This window comes from Coregonus clupeaformis, chromosome 13 (assembly GCF_020615455.1).
Source record: "Coregonus clupeaformis isolate EN_2021a chromosome 13, ASM2061545v1, whole genome shotgun sequence".
Taxonomy (NCBI): domain Eukaryota; kingdom Metazoa; phylum Chordata; class Actinopteri; order Salmoniformes; family Salmonidae; genus Coregonus; species Coregonus clupeaformis.
The window spans coordinates 39,253,371-39,278,287 of NC_059204.1; the positions used below are offsets into that span (position 1 = coordinate 39,253,371).

Here is a 24,917-nt window from a genome sequence, read left to right on the forward strand (position 1 = left end):
TCAGAGCCGGTGTAGTACGATTCAATCTTAGTCCGGTATTGACTCTTTGCCTGTTTGATGGTTCATCAGAGGGCATAGCGGGATTTCTTATAAGAGTCTGGGTTAGAGTCTCGCCCCTTGAAAGCGGTAGCTCTACCCTTTAGCTCAGTGCGGATGTTGCCTGTAATCCATGGCTTCTGGTTGGTGTATGTACGTACGGTCACTGTGGGGACGAGGTCATCGATGCACTTATTGATGAAGCCAGTGACTGATGTGGTGTACTCCTCAATGCTATCTGAAGAATCCCGGAACATGTTCCAGTCTGTACTAGCAAAACAGTCCTGTAGCTTAGCATCTGTGTCATCTGACCACTTTTTTATTAACCGAGTCACTGGTGCTTCCTGCTTTAGTTTTAGCTTATAAGCACGAATCAGGAGGATAGATTTATGGTCAGATTTGCCAAATGGAGGGCGAGGGAGAGCTTTGTATGCGTCTCTGTGTGTGGAGTAAAGGTGGTCTATAGTTTTTTTTCCTCTGGTTGCACATTTAACATGCTGGTAGAAATGAGGTAGAACGGTTTTAAGTTTCCGTGCATTAAAGTCCCCGGCCACTAGGAGCGCTGCCTCTGGATGAGCGTTTTCCTGTTTACTTATGGCCTTATACAGCTCATTGAGTGCAATCTTAATGCCAGCATCGGTTTGTAGTGGTAGATAGACAGGTTTGTAGTGGTAAATAGTGTGGTCTACAGCTTATCTTGAGATACTCTACCTCAGGCGAGCAAAACCTCGAGACTTCCTTAGTATTAGATTTTGTGCACTAGCTGTTGTTTACAAATATACACACACCGCCACCCCTTGTCTTACCGGAGTCAGCCGTTCTATTCTGCCGATGTAGCGTATATCCCGTCAGCTGTATGTTGTCCATGTTGTCGTTCAGCCACGACTCGGTGAAACATAAGATATTACAGTTTTTAATGTCCCGTTGGTAGGATAACCGTAATCTTAGGTCATCCAATTTGTTCTCAAATGATTGAACATTGGCTAATAGGCTTGATGGAAGAGGCAGTTTACTCGCTCGCCGTCGGATCCTTACAAGGCACCCCGAACCTACGTCCCCGATATCTCCGTCTCTTTCTCATTTGAATGACTGGGATTTGGGCCTTGTCGGGTGTCTGCAGGATATCCTTCGCGTCCGACTCGTTGAAAAAATATATTTGTCCAATACGAGGTGAGTAATCGCTGTCCTGATATCCAGAAGCTCTCTTATGATTTATAGTATGAGTATTATCAAAGGTTATGTGTCTGTGATGTCTCATGGTTGAGTCTTCCATAGTGGTCAGCCTCCTGCAGTCTAGCGCTAGTCCTACAGTGGAAGATTGGGAGAGGATAAGTATTTCACCACCAACACACAGAGACACTGAGGCAAATTTCCCCTCTCATGTCTCTCTCTCCTATTCACTCACTAAATCCTATCTCCTTATTGCCTCATATACAATTTATAAAAATTTCTCGCTTGTTTTAAAGCACTTTAATTGGATTTCATCATCCACACAAGTGCTTTTAGACAGATAATTATCCCTGGTGCTTCGTCCACCTCTCTCACATACACAAACCCACTCCATCTCTGTTTTTCTCCCCCTCCATTTGCCCTATGTGTTTAATCACCTTTAAAGTGTAAAACCACTATGAAAATAATAATCTCTCAGTAGGCCTTGGTTCACTTACCCACAAATCTCTTCTGAGAAAAAGGAAAAGGAGAAACGTCTGAGTAGGCAATCATTTGGGAATGTTAATATAGTGGAAAGAGCTCCATTTGGTGGACAGAAGGAATGTATTAATAACACAAAAGTACTTTATATTGTATTAAAAAGATTTCCAAACATGATATTGAGATGAAACTATAACATTGAGAAATGTTAAAGACTTCAGGTACTAGCAATCTATCATACCTACAGTAAATCAGTATTCCCCAATAGAATCAAAATTCTGCTGCATACTAATTAATCAATGGACAGTTATCTTCAGAAGGTTAATTAGGAAAGAGTTGGAACACCCTGATGACACCTGCATGCCCTACAGGCCCTAGCCTGAGGAATATTGGCCTACACCTAAAGCATGAGCTGATCATTATTTTTTGCCATAGGCTAAACCAATAAGTACATTCAGAACCACAGTCATGCATCGTAAACCTAAAGAGATTGCAGTACATTAACATGGCTCAGAGAACTATTCAGTATGCACAATAAACTCTTCTCCTTTTGACTAAGAAGCACAATTAAAAGCCCGGTCACATAGGCCATTAAACCTGAGAATGCAAGGTTTTGTCTTCATCTATTCCAAGGCTTCTTTTCATCTGTTCGCTGGAACATACTGAGTTCAACAAAGCTGTGTATGACTCTGATACTGGCAGGCCGATCCATCAGAACAATTCCCATTGTCATAGATGCTGAGTTCTCCCCTCATCCCGTTTCTAGAGATTTATGCAATTAAGCCATGTTCTTCTTCAGTGCCAACATGAAACAGCAGTGAACATCTTTTTGCAGCAACCCAAGAGCCAGCAGGGTTCAATATTCATGAAATATTCTAATATCCTTGGTCTCTAGTGTGGTGAAGACACAGAGAGTAATGATCACTTCTCATGTCAGCCAGCGTTGGTCAGCAGGGGAAATGGAATTATGCAATAACTTATTTCAGAGTGTTTTTTCCAGGGCTTTTAGGGGATTTTGAAAAGTGGATTATTATACACAGCAATACACCAGGAAACAATAATTTAAAGCCAAGTCAGGGAATCAGCTGTGACTTTATATTGGATTTAGAAATTCCCACTCTCTGCCTTAAACACGTCTGCCTCTTAAAGATTTGGGGCAAACACATCAAACGTAATTAGCATTGCACTAATCACAAAAGGGTTCTTTGACTATCCCCATAGAAGAACCCTTTTGAGTTCCATGTAGAACCCTCTGTGGAAAGGGTTCTACATGGAACCCAAAAGGTTTCTACCTGGAACCAAAAAGGGTTCTTCAAAGGGTTCGCCTATGGGGACAGCCGAAGAACCCTTTTAGGTTCTTTTTTCTAACAGTGTGGGAGGCAGTGTGCAGAACCCTCACATCTGCATACAGTGTTCCCTAGAAATGATAATAGAGAGGATGTGCTAGAGGAGGTGCTGTGTGTTGGAGTGCAGTTTAGTGGGATAAACTTCAGGACAGGCACACAATACACTATTTCTGCTCCATTCTGTTCTGTTTTTATGTCGGAATATATTATTCATGTCATTAATTTTTCATGTTGGGAATTGTTTGTGAGTTTTCTTGGTTACATGATGTTTTATTACAGTAACCTTATAAAACAGCACTTGCTGCCAAGCCCAGCCCTCAGGAAAGCCAATCAGCCTTAATGAAGAATATGTCATCAACTTCAGAGATAGAAACACTGTAAACACATGAAAAAAAGGTTCAGTCATGTGCATAACGGTTACAGATAAAATCAACTACACAACAATTATTGCTGACAATCCATGTCTCTGTTAACTTATTGAAACATTGTGTAAATTGGTATTATCATATTAATAATGATGTATTAAAATGAGCCTTGTGTAGCCACAGCAGAGCGTATCAAAATCTATTGGGTCTAAAGATTTCCAATGAAATGTGTCCTTTGGCTGACTTGGGTATTATGCAAAACATGACATTTTAATCTACAATTAAATAAATCAATTTGATTGAATCTGTGTAACTGGGCACCTCTGTGGCTAAGTAGCATTAAAGGTGTATACCTTCCTAATGGATTTTATGGTGCGCTATACAGGACCTCTAATGGGGTTACATGTCTGATGGGTCTGTTGTTGTTCTCCTGCTGACTCTCCCGGGCTCTGTCTGGGTTCCTAATCTGACCTGTAGAGAGAGAGATTCTCATTCTCTCTCTCTCTCTCTCTCTCTCTCTCTCTCTCTCTCTCTCTCTCTCTCTCTCTCTCTCTCTCTCTCTCTCTCTCTCTCTCTCTCTCTCTCTCTCTCTCTCTCTCTCTGCCTCTCTCTCTCTCTCTCTCTCTCTGCCTCTCTCTCTCTCTCTGAGGTATAAAACACCTCTGCAATGTTAAACATTCTGGAGATTCTGTACATTTCCATTGGTTGGACCATCCCAATGCTTGGTTAGAGACAGTCTAGTCTGGGTTTTTATCTTAATCAGTTCCCTCACTGGAAAGGTAGGAGGGATTACTCTGACTAAATACACATGATAGTTATCTGGCCTTAAGAAAACAATAATCTGACAATTAGTCAAACCCTGCTTAGTTACACACAGGCAGATTTCACACTGCTCAAACTTACAGACGAGAGGATAGTTAACAATAGTCAGAGTTAGAGAAAGTGGGAAAGAGAGAGAGAGGAGAAAGAGTGTAAGAGAGAGAGGGGAATATATAGGGAGAGAGAGAGAGGGAGATAGGGAATAGAGAGGAGCCTCGGAGTTATAGCAGCAGGAGAGAAAATACCATGGCACATTATTGAGGGACGCTTTGGTGCTAAGCTGCTTATTGATAAAAGCACTAATCTGCCTGGCAGAAGGTAAGGAGGCTGGGATGTGTGGTGATAAAATATCTGAGCTAAAGGCAATGCCATCAGGGAGCTGAGCCTCCACACAGCTTTACCTAAAGGAGCTTCTCATTAAATTTTTACATAAAAGTGGGAATCTGACCATGGGCAGCCTGCAGAAAGCATCTCTGCCTGCAGAGAAATGAGAAGTGAACATAGGGAACCAAAGGCTCAGCTTTCCATTGGGTTCAGCTAGATGCTGGGAGAGTGTCACTTTCTAATATTATTCCGCTTCAATTATTTTTCAAAAGCATTAACAAGCAAGTCAGGTAATTTGATAAAATCAACAGAGGTTATGGTTGGGGGGAAAAGGAATATAATTATCTTGAGTCACAGATATGAAAACCTTAGGAGTATTGCCAGAATCATATTATAGCGGAGCATGTTGGGCTTGAAGACAAGCAAGATCATTATCATCTTCCTTTTTCCTGTGTACAGGTGCCATGTATGAGTTACTATGGCAACCCGTCTGTAGGTTTGCTCTAGCTAGCCTGTGGGTTTGGTTTGGATTGAATGTGCCCCGGGAGCCTCACTTGGTCTCCAGCTGTAATCTCTTTTAACAGGTAATCAAGGGAAAGTTTGCTATAAATTGCCCACTTCAAGACAGTGCACTGTGATTTCACTTTACATTCTCACCGTTCACACCCAACATACCGTCTCAGAGACCACCCAGCCCCGACAAGTCAATCTCAGAGAGGTCGCACACTTGCTAATCCCTTAATGCAAGGCCAAACCAGCCAATCTCAGATGGCAAGCCTAGACTACTCTGTCTATGAATCCTACACCAATGAAATCAACCCATTTGTCCTGGTTCAAAGACCCCCACTTTCATTAGAGCCAGTGTGCTAATTGAAGTTGTTTGCTTCTCTGCTGTCTTCCTTGTCCTCACTGTGTTGACTCTATCACCCCAGTGGGAGGCTTGCTGTAGCTCCAGGTGTATTAGAATTACTCATTACATGGTGAATTTCCCTCAGTGGGACATGTCTCTCCAGTATCTATGAACAAAATATTTGCAGATAATTGCTGTTCTTCCCCTCAGGGTGAAGGCGGGTCTTGGTCTGCTACCAAATACTTCCTCCTAATTCTACATTGTTCCCTGACTAAGTTCCGCTACAGAGGATGTGAGTGGGAAGTGTCTGGTAGAGTGTTTTGAATCAGATAGTAGAATATGTATCTGCACCATGTGTCTGAGTGTGGGTGTGTGCCTATGTGTCTGATAAGGGTGCCATCCAGATGGATGGATCGAGAGAGAAATATATTGGGGGGGGACAGAGAGAGAGAATAAGCGAGGGAGCAGAAGAGGGAGAGAGTACGACTGCAGTTAAATGCATCATGGATTGCATGGATGTGCTCTGATCTGAGGGTTTCTGTGGTCTCAGAAAGAAAGCAAGAAACAGAGTATTAGGCATGACCGTGTTGTAAACCATCTGCGGAGATGACAAGGAGATTCTGCTTCTGGCCTCGCCCTCTGAAACGCATCTCTGCACCTCTCAGATAGTGAACTCAAACTGGATTAATCCCAGCTCACAGGGATGCCTAGAGTTCACCCAGTGTATGGCCAGTTGAACAATGAAGTAGGGTTAATTAAGGCTAGCCCTGAATCCTCTGTGAGAATCCTTCAGGTTGGCTGGAGATGGAGTTAGCTAGCTGCCCACTGCAGTGCCGAGATGAAGGCGGAGCCCCACAGGGGAACAACACTCCGCTATCTCTGACTAATAAGGCATTTTAATTGTGTGGATTTAATTTAAGTACAGATTTATGGCTTCACAAGCGCTCATCACGCCCACTTAAAAATGAACTGGGAAGGCCTTTCCCTTGATCTTTCACTGTGTGCTAATATCTCTCACACTGGTTCTTTCTCTCTTAAGGAGGAGGGACACATCATTAAAATGCTATGTAAAAAGGTGTCCAATCTTTGGCCTGACTGGGCTAATTATCAACACTGGGCTCAATGTAAGCTAATGGTCTCCCCGGCAACCATCATGTAATTTCACACATTCGGAGAGAGGGAGAACGTGTTGGGAAAACCTATAGATGCATCCCTGAATGTCAAGCTGCACTCACACTCACACAAACACAAACACACATAAGCTGTATAGGCTGTGTCCCAATCAAAATTGGCATGTATCAATCCTAAGGTACCTTAAAATGCTGCCTTCTAAGGTGCCTTAAAAAGGGGTTTGATTTTGAAGGCAGCATCACATGTATCCTTCGTCGGGGAGGCTATCCCATAACACCTTGTGGCGCAGCGAAAATACCCCAAATGTAAGAATTAATGGTAAACAGAAGTCCCCGCTTTGGAGAACATTTTTCAGAAGAATAAGGAATAACTTAATGTAAGTATAACATTTATTTCTCACCAAATTATGTTAAAATGCTCAACAAATCACCTTCATATGAATTTTGAATTCAAAAATGTTGAGTAACTGGTGTTTATCAGCCCATTGCTAACACGCCGGACGCGATAGCTAGCTAGCAGGCGATCTCGTCCTGCTTATCGGTTGTTTAGAGATTAACAACTAAACAAACTAACCATAGATTCAGCATTGTGTCAATTGTGAAGACCCGGACAGTTTCTAAATCATGAATTGGTAAACTTACTAGCCAGCTAAATGTAGCAAATCGTTTTTTCCCAATCTGTTTTCAGGGACTAAAGTGGGCACCTGATCGCGTTTCACTCCATTGCATTGGCAGCAGAAAACAGTTCTGCCCGACTTGTTTAGAGGGAAGACATTTTATTAACAACATCTGATGAAAAACGTAGGAAATGCAGCCAGCTGTGTTCTGTTCAATCTAGGCTTGTTAGCCAGCCAAATTATTTGTGCATTCTGTTGATGAGTCTGTTTTGCTAGCTTGCTAACAAGCTGCATACAGTGTCTGTTTACCTAACGTTAGCTAACTTTCTCTTGCTACATTCCTTTCCCCTATTGTGTTGCACCATTGGGTTTGGGGTTACTAGTTAACATTATAGGCTAAATTATTCTACTCTTAGTGTAAACAAATTGTTCAAGCCTACAAATAAGCAAAACTGTTAACAAAACGATTGCACATTAATAAAGGTAGTTGGGGCTTCAGCAACTTGAACCAGCACTGAAATCTGAGCAGAGAGGTTAGTTTCTCCCCCCTTGTCTCTGCTTGTTCCAGGTTGAAGGACATCCCACACCTACACCCTGCAGATTTAAAGAACTTGTTGGGAACCTTCAAGCCACCAGGATAATCACCATATCCCAGGATTTTACGGAGTGTGCAACATCACAATGTTAGATAGAAATAGATTCACCCATGTTATTATTTATCATGCAGATTTGTCAGGACATTGTAATTTATGAAGCTCATTCTAAAATAGACACGATTTCTGTCCCAGGGGATTTCACTGTGTGCAAGTCTTCAATTTAGACCACAGTTAGTTGACTTAGGTTAGTGAAGGGCTGGGGATGGAACAAAAACCAGTAAACTCCTGGCCTGTCTATAAAAAAAAAACCTGTGGCTTTCATGACAAAATTTCCCCTCATGTACTGAACAAGCTTATGTATGTTGGAAGTTAATCTCCTTGATGTCCCTCACTTGGGAATTGCTTCTTTTGTACAATGGAATGTGTTTTAAGGACTCATGCACAGATACAGGAAAACCAATACAAATGTTAACATTTATTCAAAATGACAAGTGTTGATGTCTCAACATGTTTTGAGGTTTGGGCATCTGGTGACTTCAGTTAATCTGACTAATCCCCTGCAAGAGAAAGGCATCAATAATTTTACAATGCTGTATTCATTTAATTGAATATATATTCCTAGTTTGATATGCATTTATATAATTATATTGTACATGTTATCCTTTATCACATGCCAGTATTTTTGTTGTTGTTGTATACAATGCATTTAGTTAACATTAGGATGAAGTAGCCTTCTTATGTAGTTAGTCTGCATCATATCACCTTTCAATATTAGTTATCAACAAATATAAAACCATGTTGAGATCAGTGTCATTTAATAATATGCGCGGGTGTGATAGTTGATGAATCACAATGCAAGCCAACTCATTAGAATAAAACATTAGCAGCTCTAATGCAATAATAGCTTCACAGTGAAACACCACTATTCTGGCTATTAATCATTCTTAAGCAGTCAGTAAAATAGCTTAGCTATCTCAAAAAACAGTATCCTGTATCATGCATGCAAGCTTACCTGTCAAGTCCACATTCCCCAACTATGGAGCAGCAGACCAAGCAATATGCTAGAGGAGGACCCTATACTGTAGAACAATTATTCTGTTAGTGTCAACTTAATTCATGAACAGGTACGGAGGAGATCAATTCTGTAACTTGCTTACTTTTTATTCGTGTCAGATATTTCCATTTTGGGATAGTTGTTCACTGAATTGCTAGCACTAGTTGCTCACGCTGCTACAGTGGCTACAATGTAAACAAATGTCTCACGCTCGGTGGAAACTATATACAGTAATTGGGTGGAACGCAAATACTTTGATTTGGACATACTCCGACCCTCCCTTGCTTCAATTTGCGTGCTCGGAGCATGGTAGAATGCCTTTTGAGAAACACCCTCAGTGTATATCATCCTCCGTGTCAAAGATGCTTGCCCTACATCCAGTTATAGGAGTTAGGGCTAAAAAGAGAAGAGGTGAAACTGCCAGAGATATGAATATGTACCTGACAGCGAATGGCAGCACCAGCGTGTTTACATTCAGCACTGCCAATAATCCTTGAGAAGCTCAGTTCTAGTCACACACACCTGAGCACATCCCCACTGAAAATGTGAGTCATTGTTTAGAGCAGCATGGTTGACTAGAGTAAGCTCTCCACTCCACATCTGTCACTCCAATAGGCAGCAACTTAATTATTTATTTTGGTTCTTCCTGATGTGAGAGGGGATGCCATACATGAGGTAACATCTGCTGAGGTATGTCACATGAGTTTTAACATCTGTCCGCGTTTTTACGCCACCAATCAACTCACACGTCTTGAAACACTTTACACACTCACGCAGAGAAACACAAATAGAGAGAGGTGAGGAGGACAGCTTGATTCACAGGTGCACACAGCACAGACTCTAGCAGTAGAATGTAGCTAGATTAGACATGTATATCCTCAAATACAACCCAAACACGCAAACCCACTGCAGGGCTACAGTCCATTGTCACTTTGCTCCTATTTGCTATCCAACACTGAGACAGTGGTGACTGTGGGTGACTGTACTCACTACTGACTCTCTTTACCCACAGGGGCTCGTAATCGTCCAAGCTGTCAGCCAACATCTGCTGAAATTACCCACCAGCCACTATCCAAACAGTGGTGACTGACTGGGTTCTGGGGATAAGCTTCCTTATCCTCAAAGTCTCCCACACATATTCAGAGCCCAGTCACCCATTTCCCCTGAAGAATAGGATAATTTCATGAACATATTGTACCACACAGGTCAGGTTAAGCTAATAGATACTTGTAGACACATACACACACACAGGCACACAATCAGGCACGCAAGCAAGCACGTATATATGCACAGAGACATCCAGACATACTGTCCCTAATTTCTTTTTGCATTCTAATCCTTTCTGAGGCTATTAATATTTCTGTTTCCATGGCAATGGTAGAAGAGTCAGAGCCAAGCCGAGCGAAGTGGAGTGCAGTGAGAAGATAAGAGCATTTGACCTGTATGGACCGCAGGGCGCGAGGTCAAGCAGAAGTGTAAGAGTAAGTCATTCAGACATGAACCTCGCCCTCTTCCTCACCTCCTCCGTTCACCAGTTAGATTAATGAACCCATGGGAAGAGGGGGAAGAGGGGGGGAGAAGGGGAAGGCGAGGCAGACTCGTCTCCACCCCGGTAGAAGAGGGGACCAAAAGCTATTTCTTATTACTCCCATGTGCCCTTTCTCCCTCCAAGTGGATGGAAGTTTTCCTAATTACTAAAGCCTTTTTTAATTACTGATTGTGTGTGTAAATCAGGCAATAAAAAGCAGGTAGGTAGCCAACAGCATTCTGAAACGGCTGCTTGATTATATTTTGGGTGGCATTTCCAACGTTAATGGCCCCCATCCATAGCCTTAAATATCACAGCCACCTCCTACCTTTGTCACAGGCAATTTGAAAAAAAAAAAATTGCTTTCGAAGCTCTGGCTCTTACCTGCTTGCTGTTGTACTTTGGCTGGCTGGCCTTGTAGCTATAATCCGAGTACTGGTCTGAGCCTGTTGAGTTGTCGTCTCCTCCAGTCCCTACGAAGGTGTTGGTGGCAGGGAGGTCCTGGACCGCCTGATGCTTCTGGGAGGCCGAGGGGGACTGGGCCTGCAGCTGGATGGATGGCAGGGGAGAGTTGGAGCGGTAGTGTCTGCCAAGGTCAGGGCTGCCTGGGGGGTATGTCAGGGGCAGGTGGATCCTGGGGCTGTCATTGACCCCATCCAGGTTGAACTTGAGACTCTTCTGGAGGCTGACCTCCTCCTCTTCTCCCAAGGGCTTGGGGGCCTTGGAGGGCTTTCCTTTCCTGCCCCTCTTGCCTTTGCCGTTCTTTGGTCCCTGCTTGGGGGCGTAAAGGTCCTTGGTCTCCTTCTTGCCAGCCTGATAGCCGCTCTTCGTTTCCCTCTGAATGCGGTGGCGGATAAACACCACCACTATGATCACCATGACAACGCCCGCCACTCCTGCCAGGCTTCCGTACACAATGTTACTGCGCTGGGCCGCCAGGCTGTGGTCTGGGTCACCAGCGATGTCTGTCTCCAGAGGGGTGTAGAGACTGTGTCCCACCAGCGCTTCCACCAGGCTGACATTAGCGATGGTCTCGTTGACATAGATGTGCACCATGGCAGTGGCGTGGCGTGCGGGCTTGCCCTCGTCACTCACCCTCACCACCAGGCGATGGAGCCCACCATGTTTCTGCGTCAGCTCCTTGGCCAGGGTGATCTCCCCAGTAGTGGAGGAGATGCTGAAGAGTTCATAAGGGTTTCCTCCAGTGATGCTGAAGACCAGCTCTGCATTGGGCCCAGTGTCCAGGTCTTCAGCCTCCACTAGCTCCACACGGCTGTCTGGGGCAGCTAGAGGGGACAGGAGTCTGAAGGAGGAGTTGGAGGGCTTGGTGACCACAGGATCATTGTCGTTTTCATCCAGGACATTGATGGTAACGCCTACATAGGAGGACCTGGGAGGCTCTCCCCCGTCCACGGCCTTCAGACGGAAGGTGTAGCTGCTCTCCTTCTCCCGGTCAAAGGAGATGCTGGACAGGATGGTTCCTGTTCCATTCTGAATCACAAACTTCCCTCCGTCCGGATCCACAGAGAGCTGCACTCTGGCGTTCTCTCCCTGATCCATGTCCAGCACAGTCACCATGCCAACGGCGCTGAGTGGGGGCATGTTCTCCAGAACAGAGAAGCTGTAGCCACTCAGCATGAACTTGGGGTCGTTGTCATTACGGTCCAGCACTTTGACCACAACCGTGGCTGTTCCTCTGTGACTGGGGGAGCCTTTATCGGACGCGGTGACCCGGAACTCATAGCGTTCTTTATGCTCTCTGTCCAGTGGGCTCCGTGCCCTTACCTCCCCTGAAACGGGGTCAATCTCAAACAGGCCCCTGGTAGATGTGTCTGCTACGATGCTGTAGACCAGCTCTGCGTTAGTGCCGCTATCAGCGTCCGTGGCAACCACATCCACAACCTTGTCCCCTGGCTGGTTCTCCTCTGCAAAGGCAACCTCAAACAGGGCCGGGGAAAACACTGGGGAGTTGTCGTTAACATCAGTCACCTGCACCTTCAATGAGTTAGTACTGGAGAGAGCTGGGTTGCCAGAGTCAACAGCCACAATCTCCACACGGTATTCCCTGACCCTCTCATAGTCCAAGGGGGTTGTAGTCTGCAGAAAGTACTTCCTCTTGTTAGTGGACGAGTCACTAGCCGGGCGCAGCTGGAAGGGTACGTCCCCCGCCACCACACAGGTGACCACTGCATTCTCCCCCTCGTCCCTGTCAGACACCTGGACGAGGGCCACCGCTGTGCCCACGGGCATGTCCTCTGATATGTTCGCCACCCCGTCACTGTGGGTCACCAGGCCGATCCCACGGATCTCTACAGCAGGGGAATTGTCGTTCTGGTCAGTCACCTGGATTGTAACAAAGGTCTTGGAGCTTTTGGGTTGGGGACCCTTGTCCCTGGCCACTACGTAGAATGTCAAATCGCTGATTTCCTCCCGATCCAAGGGCCCTTTGACATAGATGATGCCAGTGGAGCGATCAATTCGCAGGAGTTTTGGCACTGGGTCTAATGCCTGGTGTAGTGTATATTCTATCTCTCCATTGGGGCCCATGTCAGAGTCATTGGCTTTTACCTGCAATCAGAGACAAGGGATTAGGTTAGAGGTTGGGATCAGGGTAAGAATTCAGGGATTATGTTAGCATATGGAGGTATGGGTAAGGGGTTTAGGTTTACGGCCCCATGTCATTGAAGTTAACTTACAGCAGGAGGGCAATAAGCAAGGGAGTCTAAATGTGCATATTATAAACATTTTTTGCCATAATATCAGAACACACCATCCCAGCTTCAGAGAGACACGTGTGTAATGAAAATATATGTAAACTGAGGGTTTATTTGACTCAAAACTGTCAACCAAAATACCCACTCGGGAAGAAACTTTATTGAGTGGGCTAATTGTTCAAAAAACATTCAACGAATTGGCTAAGCTTTGCTGCTTTTGGCAGCAGTTCAATAAGACTACACTGTGAAATTATAAATTCAGTAACATCATTCAGGCATTTCATCATGGTAAAAGCCTAGAAACCCAGCACTGCATGTTGGACCCTAATGAGTTGTGGATTTAACCACTTTGTCTTCTCACAGTCAAAGTTGTATACAATCTATACAGTAGCGTACACAACACATTGATCACTCTGCAATATTAAAATAATGTTTTACCTGCAAAACAGAGTGTCCCACAGGGCTGTTTTCTGAAACCTCAGCCTCGTACGTGGCCTTCTCAAACTTCGGAGCATTGTCGTTAGCATCAGCAACCACCACTCTCAGCAAGGCACTGCTATAGCGCTGGGGGTTACCTCCATCCACAGCTTTGATTGTCAGGTCGTACGAGTCCTTGAGCTCCCGGTCCAGACTGCCCAGGACGATGAGCTGGGGCAGCTTCTCCCCCCTGTCTTCCGCCACCTGCAGGCCGAAGAGCGTCGCTGCATCTGGCCCAGCGATGAGGGCGTAGTCCGCCACCCTGTTCCTCTCCGAGTCCCTGTCTGTGGCCAGGGGGATGGAGAACAGCGCTCCCAAGTGGGTGTTTTCTGGGACAGAGATGGTGAGCACGGGGGAGGGGAACTGCGGCGTGTTGTCATTGATGTCCTGGACCTCGATTCGGCCCTCGATGAGCCTGGGGCTCTGGTTGTGGATTAGGTCTGTGACAGACACTTCAAACTCCAGGAAGCAGGGCTTGCCCCTGACCATACTGCGGCAGTCCCTCAGTGTCTCCCTGTCCATGGGGATCTCTGTGGTGAAGATGTCCCCTGTCTTCCCATCCACACGCAGGTACGGAGCGCCCACCTCCAGCTTGTACAGGTGACCAGAGTCTGGCAGGCCCTGGTCTGATGCCAGGCTGCCTATCAGCGTGCTGGGGGGCTGCTCCTCCTGGACCCGGTAGAGGATACCAGCCTCAACCCAACCACAGCAGTCCAACACCAGGACCCACAACAGAACTGCTCCCAAGCACAGTTCCATGAAGTCCGTCACTAGATTACCTACCTGCAAAGAAATAGAAAAAAATTCAACATTATAGATATCATGAAAAACTGTACTTGGGCTTAAGGTTTATCGGTTATATTGAATGTGCTCTGAAACAACATAGTTATTCAACAGCCATAGTTATACATACAGTATTTAAATATTCACTGAGGCTGCCTATCAGCGTGCTGGGGGGCTGCTCCCCCCCTTTTGCCCTAACAACAGCCTCAATTCGTCTGGGCATGGACTCTACAAGGTGTCGAAAGCGTTCCACAGTGATGCTGGCCCATTTTGACTCCAATGCATCCCACAGTTGTGTCAAGTTGGCTGGGTGTCCTTTGGGTGGTGGACTATTATTGATACACACGGAAAACTGTTGACACTATATATATAGTATCTTGTTGGGGTTTAATTAAGATGTTTTATAATTCTAGTGAAAATATTTTTACATTAGTGAAAAAACGTTATTCTCCCAGGTATGTTTCTTCTCATTGACAATGCAGGGAACGATTCATCATATGTGGCATATTTATCAAAAACAAGCTCTCCACAGTGGAATAGACAATATATCCTTGTTAAGAGAGCAAGGATTATCTTTCCCCTGTCAACAGGACAAAACCCAGGAAACATCAGCAATGAGCATAACAGCCATAGTTATACATACAGTATTAAAATATTCACTGAGTGTACAAAACACTCAGTTTTGGTTAAATAAATTTAATGACCTACGATTACGCATATCCTACCAATGGGACATTAAAAACTGTAATATCTTATGTTTCACAGAGTCGTGGCTGAACGACGACATGGACAACATACAGCTAGCGGGCTATACACTACATCGGCAGGATAGAACGGCTGACTCCGGTAAGACAAGGGGTGGCGGTCTGTGTATATTTGTAAACAACAGCTGGTGCACAAAATCAAATACTAAGGTAGTCTCAAGGTTTTGCCCGCCTGAGGTAGAGTACCTTATGATAAGCTGTAGACCACACTATTTACCAAGAGAGTTTTCATCTATATTTTTCATAGCTGTCTATTTACTACCTCAAACCAATGCTGGCATTAAGTTTGCAGTCAATGAGCTGTATAAGGCCATAACTAAACAGGAAAACGCTCATTCAGAGGCAGCTCTCCTAGTGGCCGAGGACTTTAATGCAGGGAAACTTAAATCCGTTCTACCTCATTTCTACCAGCATGTTAAATGTGCAACCAGAGGGAAAAAAAACTCTAGACCACCTTTACTCCACACACAGAGACGCATACAAAGCTCTCACTCACCCTCCATTTGGCAAATCTGACCATAACTCTATCCTCCTGATTCCTGCTTATTAGCAAAAACTAAAACAGGAAGCACTAGTGACTCAGTTAATAAAAAAGTGGTCAGATGACGCAGATGCTAAGCTACAGGACTGTTTTGCTAGCACAGACTGGAACATGTTCCGGGATTCTTCAGATAGCATTGAGGAGTACACCACATCAGTCACTGGCTTCATCAATAAGTGCATCGATGACGTCGTCCCCACAGTGACCATACATACATACCCCAACCAGAAGCCATGGATTACAGGCAACATCCGCACTGAGCTAAAGGGTAGAGCTGCCGCTTTCAAGGAGCGGGACTCTAACCCGGACGCTTATAAGAAATCCCGCTATGCTCTCCGACGAACCATCAAACAGGCAAAGAGTCAATACAGGACTAAGATTGAATCGTACTACTCCGGCTCTGACGCTCGTTGGATGTGGCAAGGCTTGAAAACTATTACAGACTACAAAGGGAAGTACAGCCGCGAGCTGCCCAGTGACACAAGCCTACCAGACGAGCTAAATCACTTCTATGCTCGCTTCGAGGCAAGCAACACTGAAGCATGCATGAGAGCACCAGCTGTTCCGGATGACTATGTAATCACGCTCTCCGTAGCCGATGTGACTTAGACTTTTAAACAGGTCAACATTCACAAGGTCGCAGGGCCAGACGGATTACAAGGACGTGTACTCCGAGCATGTGCTGATCAACTGGCAAGTGTCTTCACCGACATTTTAAACATGTCCCTGACTGAGTCTGTAATACCAACATGTTTCAAGCAGACCAACATAGTCCCCGTGACCAAGGACACTAAGATAACCTGCCTAAATGACTACCGACCCGTTGCACTCACGTCTGTAGCCATTAAGTGCTTTGAAAGGCTGGTCATGGCTCACATCAACACCATTATCCCAGAAACCCTAGACCCACTCCAATTTGCATACTGCCCCAACAGATCCACAGATGATGCAATCTCTATTGCACTCCACACTGCCCTTTCCCACCTGGACAGGAGGAACACCTACGTGAGAATGCTATTCATTGACTACAGCTCAGTGTTCAACACCATAGTGCACTCAAAGCTCATCACTAAACTAAGGATCCTGGGACTAAACACCTCCCTCTGCAACTGGATCCTGGACTTCCTGATGGGCGCCCCCAGGTGGTAAGGGTAGGTAGCAACACATCTGCCACGCTGATCCTCAACACGGGGGCCCCTCAGGGGTGCGTGCTCAGTCCCCTCCTGTACTCCCTGTTTACCCATGACCGCACGGCCAGGCACGACTCCAACACCATCATTAAGTTTGCCGACGACACAACAGTGGTAGGCCTGATCACAGACAACGATGAGACAGCCTATAGGGAGGAGGTCAGAGACCTGGCCGTGTGGTGCCAGGATAACAACCTCTCCCTCAACGTGACCAAGACAAAGGAGATGATTGTGGACTACAGGAAAAAAAAGAGGACTGAGCACGCCCCCATTCTCATCGAATGGGGCTGTAGTGGAACAGGTTGAGAGCTTCAAGTTCCTTGGTGTCCACATCACCAACAAACTATCATGGTCCAAGCACACCAAGACAGTTGTGAAGAGGGCACGACAAAGCCTATTCCCCCTCAGGAGACTGAAAAGATTTGGCATAGGTCCTCAGATCCTCAAAAGGTTCTACAGCTGCACCATCGAGAGGATCCTGACTGGTTGCATCACCACCTGGTATGGCAACTGCTCGGCCTCCGACCACAAGGCACTACAGAGGGTAGTGCGTACGGCCCAGTACATCACTGGGGCCAAGCTTCCTGCCATCCAGGACCTTTATACCAGGCGGTGTCAGAGGAAGGCCCTCAAAATTGTCAAAGACTCCAGCCACCCTAGTCATAGACTGTTCTCTCTGTTACCGCACGGCAAGCGGTACCAGAGCGCCAAGTCTAGGTCAAAAGGCTTCTCAACAGCTTCTACCCCCAAGCCATAAGACTCCTGAACAGCTAATCATGGCTACCCAAACTATTTGCACCCCCACCCCATCTTTTTACGCTGCTGGTACTCTGTTAATTATTTATGCATAGTCACATGTACATATTACCTCAACTTCATCAACTAGCCGGTGCCCCCGCACATTGACTCTGCACCGGTACCCCCTGTATATAGCCTCCCTACTGTTATTTTATTTTACTTCTGCTCTTTTTTTTCTCAACACTTTTTTGTTGTTGTTGTTTTATTTTACTTTTTTATTAAGAAATAAATGCATTGTTGGTTAAGGGCTGTAAGTAAGCATTTCACGGTAATGTCTACACCTGTTGTATTCGGCGCATGTGGCAAATAAAATTTTATTTTATTTTATTTGGTAACATGTTTCTCCCAAGGACCATTTTTGCCGTGCATGAAAATGTATGGTTCAGATGTTGGAGATTTTCTCCACTGTCTTAGTGACTTACAGGGAATTTATAGAGCAATGTGCACCCAATCGTCTATTTTGAAAGGAACAATTTAACAAATAGGGATGATAATGTCATTCATCTAAATGTGGAATCGTTCCCCTCCTTCTTTTTGCCACATTAATTAAACCCAATTGAAAATTGAGCTTTTGCAGCAGTTTGTTACTGTTTTCATTCACTAAAACAGATCTTCAGCACAGTGCTGAGGATATCAAAAACTGCAACAGCCAGTATTGAAAACTTGTGTAAGCGCTATAATGAATGCATATTTTTTTCAAGAATTGATTTCCAGACAGAGTTTACACAGAAGATAAAGTGAGAGAGGCCCAGTGTGCATTACGGCAGCTATATAATCCAATGCAGAGCCTCAAATACCTAGCACAGTGCCATGGTTCAAATTTGAGCCTCCTAGACATCATTAAATGTGTATAGAAGCAGCTTGTGGACCCAACACCACAGAAAAAATCCAACACTGTTGAACAAACCATACAGTATGTTACGAAACCTTGACGATATGATATAAAGACAAGACTGAAAATGCATAATCTGACTGATCTAATACTAGAGAGGTCTGACCCACCTAAGGCTTCAGCTGCAGCGACCCAGAGTCTCACAGAGGCAGCAGCACACCAGTGTTTAGCTTCATGTGGAACATGTTGCAGATCTGCAGACCTGGCCTACGCCTTATCACAAAATACAGCTTTACTTTAGAGTTGATGAGATCTCCATCCCACTCTGCTGTTATGGGCTAATTTACACACTGTAATGTTCATGTTTGATTTCTAACCTGCTATGCCGCCTCATTAATCACTACCCACTAGTTTAGCTTCTGCTTTGATCCATATTCCCCAAGCTAAAGAATTCACTATTTTTTCAGACTGCAAATGATTCTAGACTTTAATTATTTCATGCGTGAGAAGAGTTCTCGCTGTAACTTGAAAGAGGATAAGACAGTTCATTGGGGTGGTATATATAGTTGTAGTGCTCCAGCACATTTCCTGATAGCCTTTGCATGCTGATGTATGTATGTATGTATGTACGTGTGTGTATGTATGTATGTGTGTGTATGTGTGTATGTGTGTGTGTGTATGTGTGTGTGTGTGTGTATATGTGTGAGTATGTGTGTATGTGTGTATGTGTGTGTGTGTGTGTGTGTTTGTGTGTTTGTGTGTGTATGTGTGTGTGTGTATGTATGTATGTGTGTGTGTGTGTGTGTGTGAGTGTGGTCTTGTTTCTTCTATCCTCGTGGGGACCTGAAATCCCCAAAGGTCCCCACAAGGACAGTAAAACAAGGAAAATTCTTCCTCATGGAGACTTTTCCCACGTCCCCACGACGACAAGGCTTTAAGCTTAGGGGTTGGGTTTAGGGTTAGCATTAGAATTAGGGTTAGGCGTTAGGTTTAGGGGGTCAGGGTTAGGGTTAAGGTTAGGGAAAATAGGATTTTGAATGGAAATAAAATGTTACTGTATGTGTGTGTGTATGTGTGTGTGTGCGTGTCAAAAAGCATGCGTGAACAAATTTAGTGATCCTATAGGTGCATACATTTTTGCCCGTAAGTCAATATTTTTCTGCCCCTCCTTGCATGCAACAATGTTCCAAAGCAGAGCAAAGCAAGTACATGTTAAAACTAAACAGCAAAACATGAGCATGTCTAGAAATCCAATTAGAAATCCAATTCCTTCCAATCCGTTAAGATTGGAAGTGCAGGTTATTGATGCACTAATTGCTTGGTTATTGATGTGTCTCTTTTTACATTTGCAGTGCAGCCTCCAGTCGATGTGGCTTGAATGACAGCATGTGAGGTAAAAGCATGATTAAAGAGTACAACGTAACGCAACATTTTTGTTAAACCTAAGACTACAGCTACATAGAAACTAAACATCTATTAAGATTTTATAAATAAACTAAATTGGAGGAGATCAGAGAAGATATTACTTTTCCAGCCTGATGTAGACATGTTAATGTGATGAGCTTGTGGTGACAAACATGTGGAGACAAATAAACTTAATGACACAATGACAGCTAGACAACCCAGAGTACATTATCACCCTCATCCTCCATATCCACCATCGCTGAGAAAGACAGTCATCAAGTTCAACAGTAATGATCCATTACAATATCTCCTTTGAAATTGTTGCTTTATAAAGGAGCATGATGAAAGCAGCATTGAACTGCTCTACTGTAGTATAAAGACCTAAATGAGATGGCCTCTATCTACGCCTTTTGTAGATAGGCCTAATACTAATCATAAACAAGTCCCATCCTTGTTTATCTAAAATCAGCCATCCATTTGCTAAAAAACGATATCCAGAACTACAGTACTGTATTGACTAGCGTGATAACAATCCAAAAGCTTCTCAGATGACATATCTAAAACAGATCCCAAGAGATACCAAATACTAAAGGCAAAAAAAGATACCACTCACTCAATTAGGCTAAATCATATACAACTCACTCCCAATAAGTGTCATATGGCCCTTCAGGAGTCTCCATACAGTGAATGAATGTCTCTCAGAGGTTCTTTAAAATGTCTCCTTAATAAAGCCATAACCACACTTTCCTCTAGATAAGAGACTCTCCAAACACTCATTAGAAGTGATCACATAATCACTTCCAAGGAGATAATTACAACAATATTCTTTCAACAGTCTCCAGATCAGGTACACACACACACACACTGTATTCTGTATCAGTGTGGACAGTAGCAACTCAGATTATAGTCACACGTTCATCGTCAGATAAGAGTCTATGGAAGCCTCAATTCCAGAGGCAATATACTGAGTAACAAACATAGGTTATTCATACCTATGAGTGGACTACTCCACTGAAGAGTCTAAGCCTAGTTTCCATTTCAGATAAGAGTCCATACACTTTCAGGTAACAGATAAGAGCAGATATACAATTACAACTCAACCTGGACTGCAATAAAGTGTGATTTTGAGGGCCGCAGCACTGCAAGTTGGGAGTATCTCCTCAACAGAGGGTGAGTTCAACAGCACTGGAATTTTGGAACAGCCAGAGCGGGTAATGAGGGCAATGGCTTGTGCTATATTCACAAAAACAAAACAAAATCTGATGCAATTGTGATATTAAATTACTCATGCAGTTCTAGCCTATTTATAAGTAAACATTAATAAAACATAATCCAAGAGTTCAGAATCTGCATAAAATTGGATTGCTATCATATTGAGTGAGACAAAATATTTGAAGAAGAATATCAACTACTCCATAGAGATCCTATTAAATTACTAGAGGGGGGAATGTCATAAACCCTCAAAGTTCCATAATGGGGCGCAATGGCAGCCATCTTGGTCAGGGAGAAATCCAAAAGCAGTCTAATTGGAATGAATGGCAGTAGAGGCATAGGTGACACCATAAATGTCTCAGATTGTGTTTTCTTGGAAAGCTGTGAGTGCTATTGTATGATACAATATCAGTACTTGTTGCATTTGTTGCAAGTCCTTACATCAACTGATTTGAGTCAGTATATGGCTGTGGATAGACTGCATTGTTTGAATGTAATGTTGGTATATTGGCAGTAAAAACAAAACAAAATGGAATCATTCCTCTAAAACTGTCTGGCTAGCTAACTAACACACATACATTGCAGATGCATTCTTCACATTCAGTGTTTTACACAATATCTTATCACAGCACTGGCAAACCATGGTTGACCAACTCCCAGACCAACATGGCTGACCTTTGAACCATCATAATATGGTTAATGTCCATTCTAGTATTATAATTCCTAGATCTATGAAGAACCAAGTCCAGTTAAATCGTTTCAACCATAGCACTAGCCATTACTGTGTCGGAATTGCAGCCCAGGGATTCCGTGTGTTGAGGTGCCCTGGAATCATGGCTCTCCATTCATCAAAATGCCATAGAGAATATAACCTTTGGCATGAATTGAACAATTATTGACATAAGAATAATCTAATCCTGATGTTTGTCAGCCATTTTCATTATCAGCTGCAGCATGAGCAACTTTTATCAACAGCTTTTACAAGGCATCCTGGTGATATCAGTCTTCCGTGTGGCAGTGACCTTTTCTCTTCCCCACAGCCTGGTCACTGACAGATCATGGTCATGATCAGACTGCAACAGGTTCTGGGATAAGCCTCAGCAGCCATGCATCATTAACTGACTCATCATTCCTCTGCTTCACAATCATTCCATTTCAAATACAATACAGTAGGCCTATATTGCTATGCAACTAATGGTTTCATTCCTTGGGTTTATGCCATATGGCAATAAATGTCTCTTTAAATCACCCTGTTACCTTAGAAGTATAAGGGTTGAAATCAATTTGTCACAAACACACAGAGCTGAATTTGAGGAATGTGAGTGTAGCTCAAAGGTCTGTGTATATCATGCATTGAAAGCTTGAGTTAAATCATGTATATATGGTAGGCCTTCATCCCGCAAAGCGTTTCAAACATACTGTAACTGTCTAACTTATAAATATGTACTGTAGTTGAGTGATGTTTTTGGGAATGGATGGCAATTCAAAGTAATTTGATAAATCAATGTCTGAAGATTGCACATCAGGGACATGGCGGTCTGATTGAATCAACGTGTGTGAATGGCCCATGATGAAAATCCCCTAGCACTGGCTTTAGCTTCAAGCCATACCCATGCTTCACATCTAATATGTACAGAAACACATCACTTTATACTGACTCTAAAACATACCAGAAGCAGCTCACCAATAAACACACAAATATAATTATTAAAACACAATTCTTGAAAAGGGACCCCACCAACAACATGTCTGTCATAGATTCTCAGACTAAACTATCTCCAGAACAGCTAGTCTATACACTTCATATTGATTTGAGTAGCAAGACAATAGAGTGCATAACATACTACTCCCTTGCCTCTCAGTAATCTTTAATAATCTATATGAAGTTAGATGCATAGTTACTTTTTATGACAAGACAACACTAATACTAATCACCAAGAGGAGCAATCTTTATCCATACTCTGCCCATGTGTATTGCTTGTCAATATTTGGGCGGGTATGAACAAATCATAGGCGTGTATCACTAAAGAAATGCGCTCAGTCTCTGAAAAATGTAAATACGCACTGAAGAGCTGCGTCTGGAGTCATGTAGACTGATCATTCATTGTCAAAATGACATTTAATATGTGGGAAGTGGGAACGCAATATTGATAGACGATGATAAACGAATATAGCCTGTATGGCTGGTCAGTATGCATAGTTGGTCGATAAGAGCATCTCTTGCTCTCACTGCAGGGAGGGAGGGAGGGAGAGCGGGAGAGAGGGGGAGAGAGGGGGGAGAGAGGGGGAGAGAGGGGGGGAGAGCGGGAGAGAGAGGGGGGAGAGAGAGAGAGGGGGAGGAGAGAGAGAGACGGGGGGGACAGAGAGAGGGGGGGGAGAGAGAGAATGAGTGAGTGATGACTCCAGACGTTTAAGAGCTTTTAGTCAAACAAGTGTCCGATTCAAGCTATTGCACCTGCTTAACCGGATCCTCGGAAAACGAACTATTGGGGAGTGGTTTGAATGATCAATCTTTTAATTTGTTTAAATTTACACTAGGCTTTTTAATGAATGACTGTATATTGTATTAGCAATTATACCTACAGCAACACATTATCTTATCGTCAGATATTATTTCTAAATGGCGAAATTAGCAATTAACGTTTACTAAGAAACGTCTGACTTTTAAACATTACATACTGCATATGCATTTATTTTGGAAAGCATTATTCTGGTTGTATGCCAATATATTTAATTTACCTTTGCCAAAGACTTCTTAGGGTGCGATTGCCTCTCCGTCCTTCGCCCGAGACACAATTCTTGCCTGGGTTTAGGACTGATGTTTTTCCTTCTGTCTTCCCAGAGGCAGGTATATAACCCTCAAACCTCCGTCTCAATTAATCAATCCAAATACTGTATCACGACGACGAAAAAATCCCAAGTTGAGAGCAAATCCATTAGTACCATTGACAACTTTACCCTCAAATTCGATGAATCCATTCCCATGTCATTCTGCAGCCTTCCATGTTACCGCTGGCCAAAAAAAAACTATATATTCTGACAGCGAAATCTATTATTTTCGTTTTTACAAATAATAACCAATAGTCAAGAATTCTGGGCTTCTGGCCGCGACGTTAAATTGCTTTTCTCTACTCTAAAATCATGTTGCAACTGCACCTTGGCGAAGATATGCACTCATCTTCAACCTATCTATCTCTATCGTCCAAGTTTCTCAAGCGTTGCGAATGTCGTGCATAAAACCCACACACCACGAAATACAGATTTTTAAAAAAGTGTTTAAAATGTCACGTGTCATAATCACAAAACGGAATATGTCGCCGCGTTGAGTAAAGGACGTATTTGTTATGAGAAAGCAAATGAGGAAAAATTTTCAGCACTTGCTCTGCTCTCTAGACTGCACGGTGGGAGGAGGTGGGGCTCCACAGAACTCCGCTCTCTGTCTCAGCAACTTCTCATCCACATCACTGGATGCCACAGGCTGAACACTTGAGACTTAAACACAGATTTTATCAACTACCTAAAGCATAATGTTGGGACTTCCACACTTTATGTTAAAACAGAGGGTGACTGAAATTAATATTTATTTTAGGCTACTTGAGCTCATACAAAAATGTGTTATTCCATCTCCAGATGGGAGTTTCTATGGATAGGTTCCAGGTGTGATTTTATGTGTCAGTAGCTCATGATAAATGTTTTTCACAAACTTCTAAAGCCATCTACTCACATGTGATTATTTACTTCTTGATATATTCAATGTATCATAGTTTGGCGTTGGTTTGAGTACTGGAATTCAATTCAACAGAGGAAAGCACAAGGGGCGCTATTTGCTCTTTTGGCGCCACCCTCAGGCGACTAGTTTATATGGGGAAACATCTCTGGCACTGGAA

At 43.7% G+C, this 24,917-nt stretch overlaps 1 protein-coding gene across 1 annotated transcript in view; it reads right to left on the reverse strand.

The window, feature by feature from the left end:
* LOC121579891 (protocadherin-1) overlaps window positions 1–24,409 on the reverse strand; it is a 105,017-nt gene extending 80,608 nt beyond the window's left edge. Inside the window, exons 1-3 of the mRNA XM_041894847.1 lie at window positions 23,770–24,409; window positions 13,468–14,289; window positions 10,700–12,883 (exon numbers count right to left, since the gene is read on the reverse strand). Of these exons, the coding sequence (XP_041750781.1) occupies window positions 10,700–12,883; window positions 13,468–14,265 (2,982 nt within the window). The 5' untranslated portion in view covers window positions 14,266–14,289; window positions 23,770–24,409. The remainder of the gene's footprint in view (window positions 1–10,699; window positions 12,884–13,467; window positions 14,290–23,769) is intronic.
* Between the last annotated feature and the right edge of the window lie 508 nt (window positions 24,410–24,917).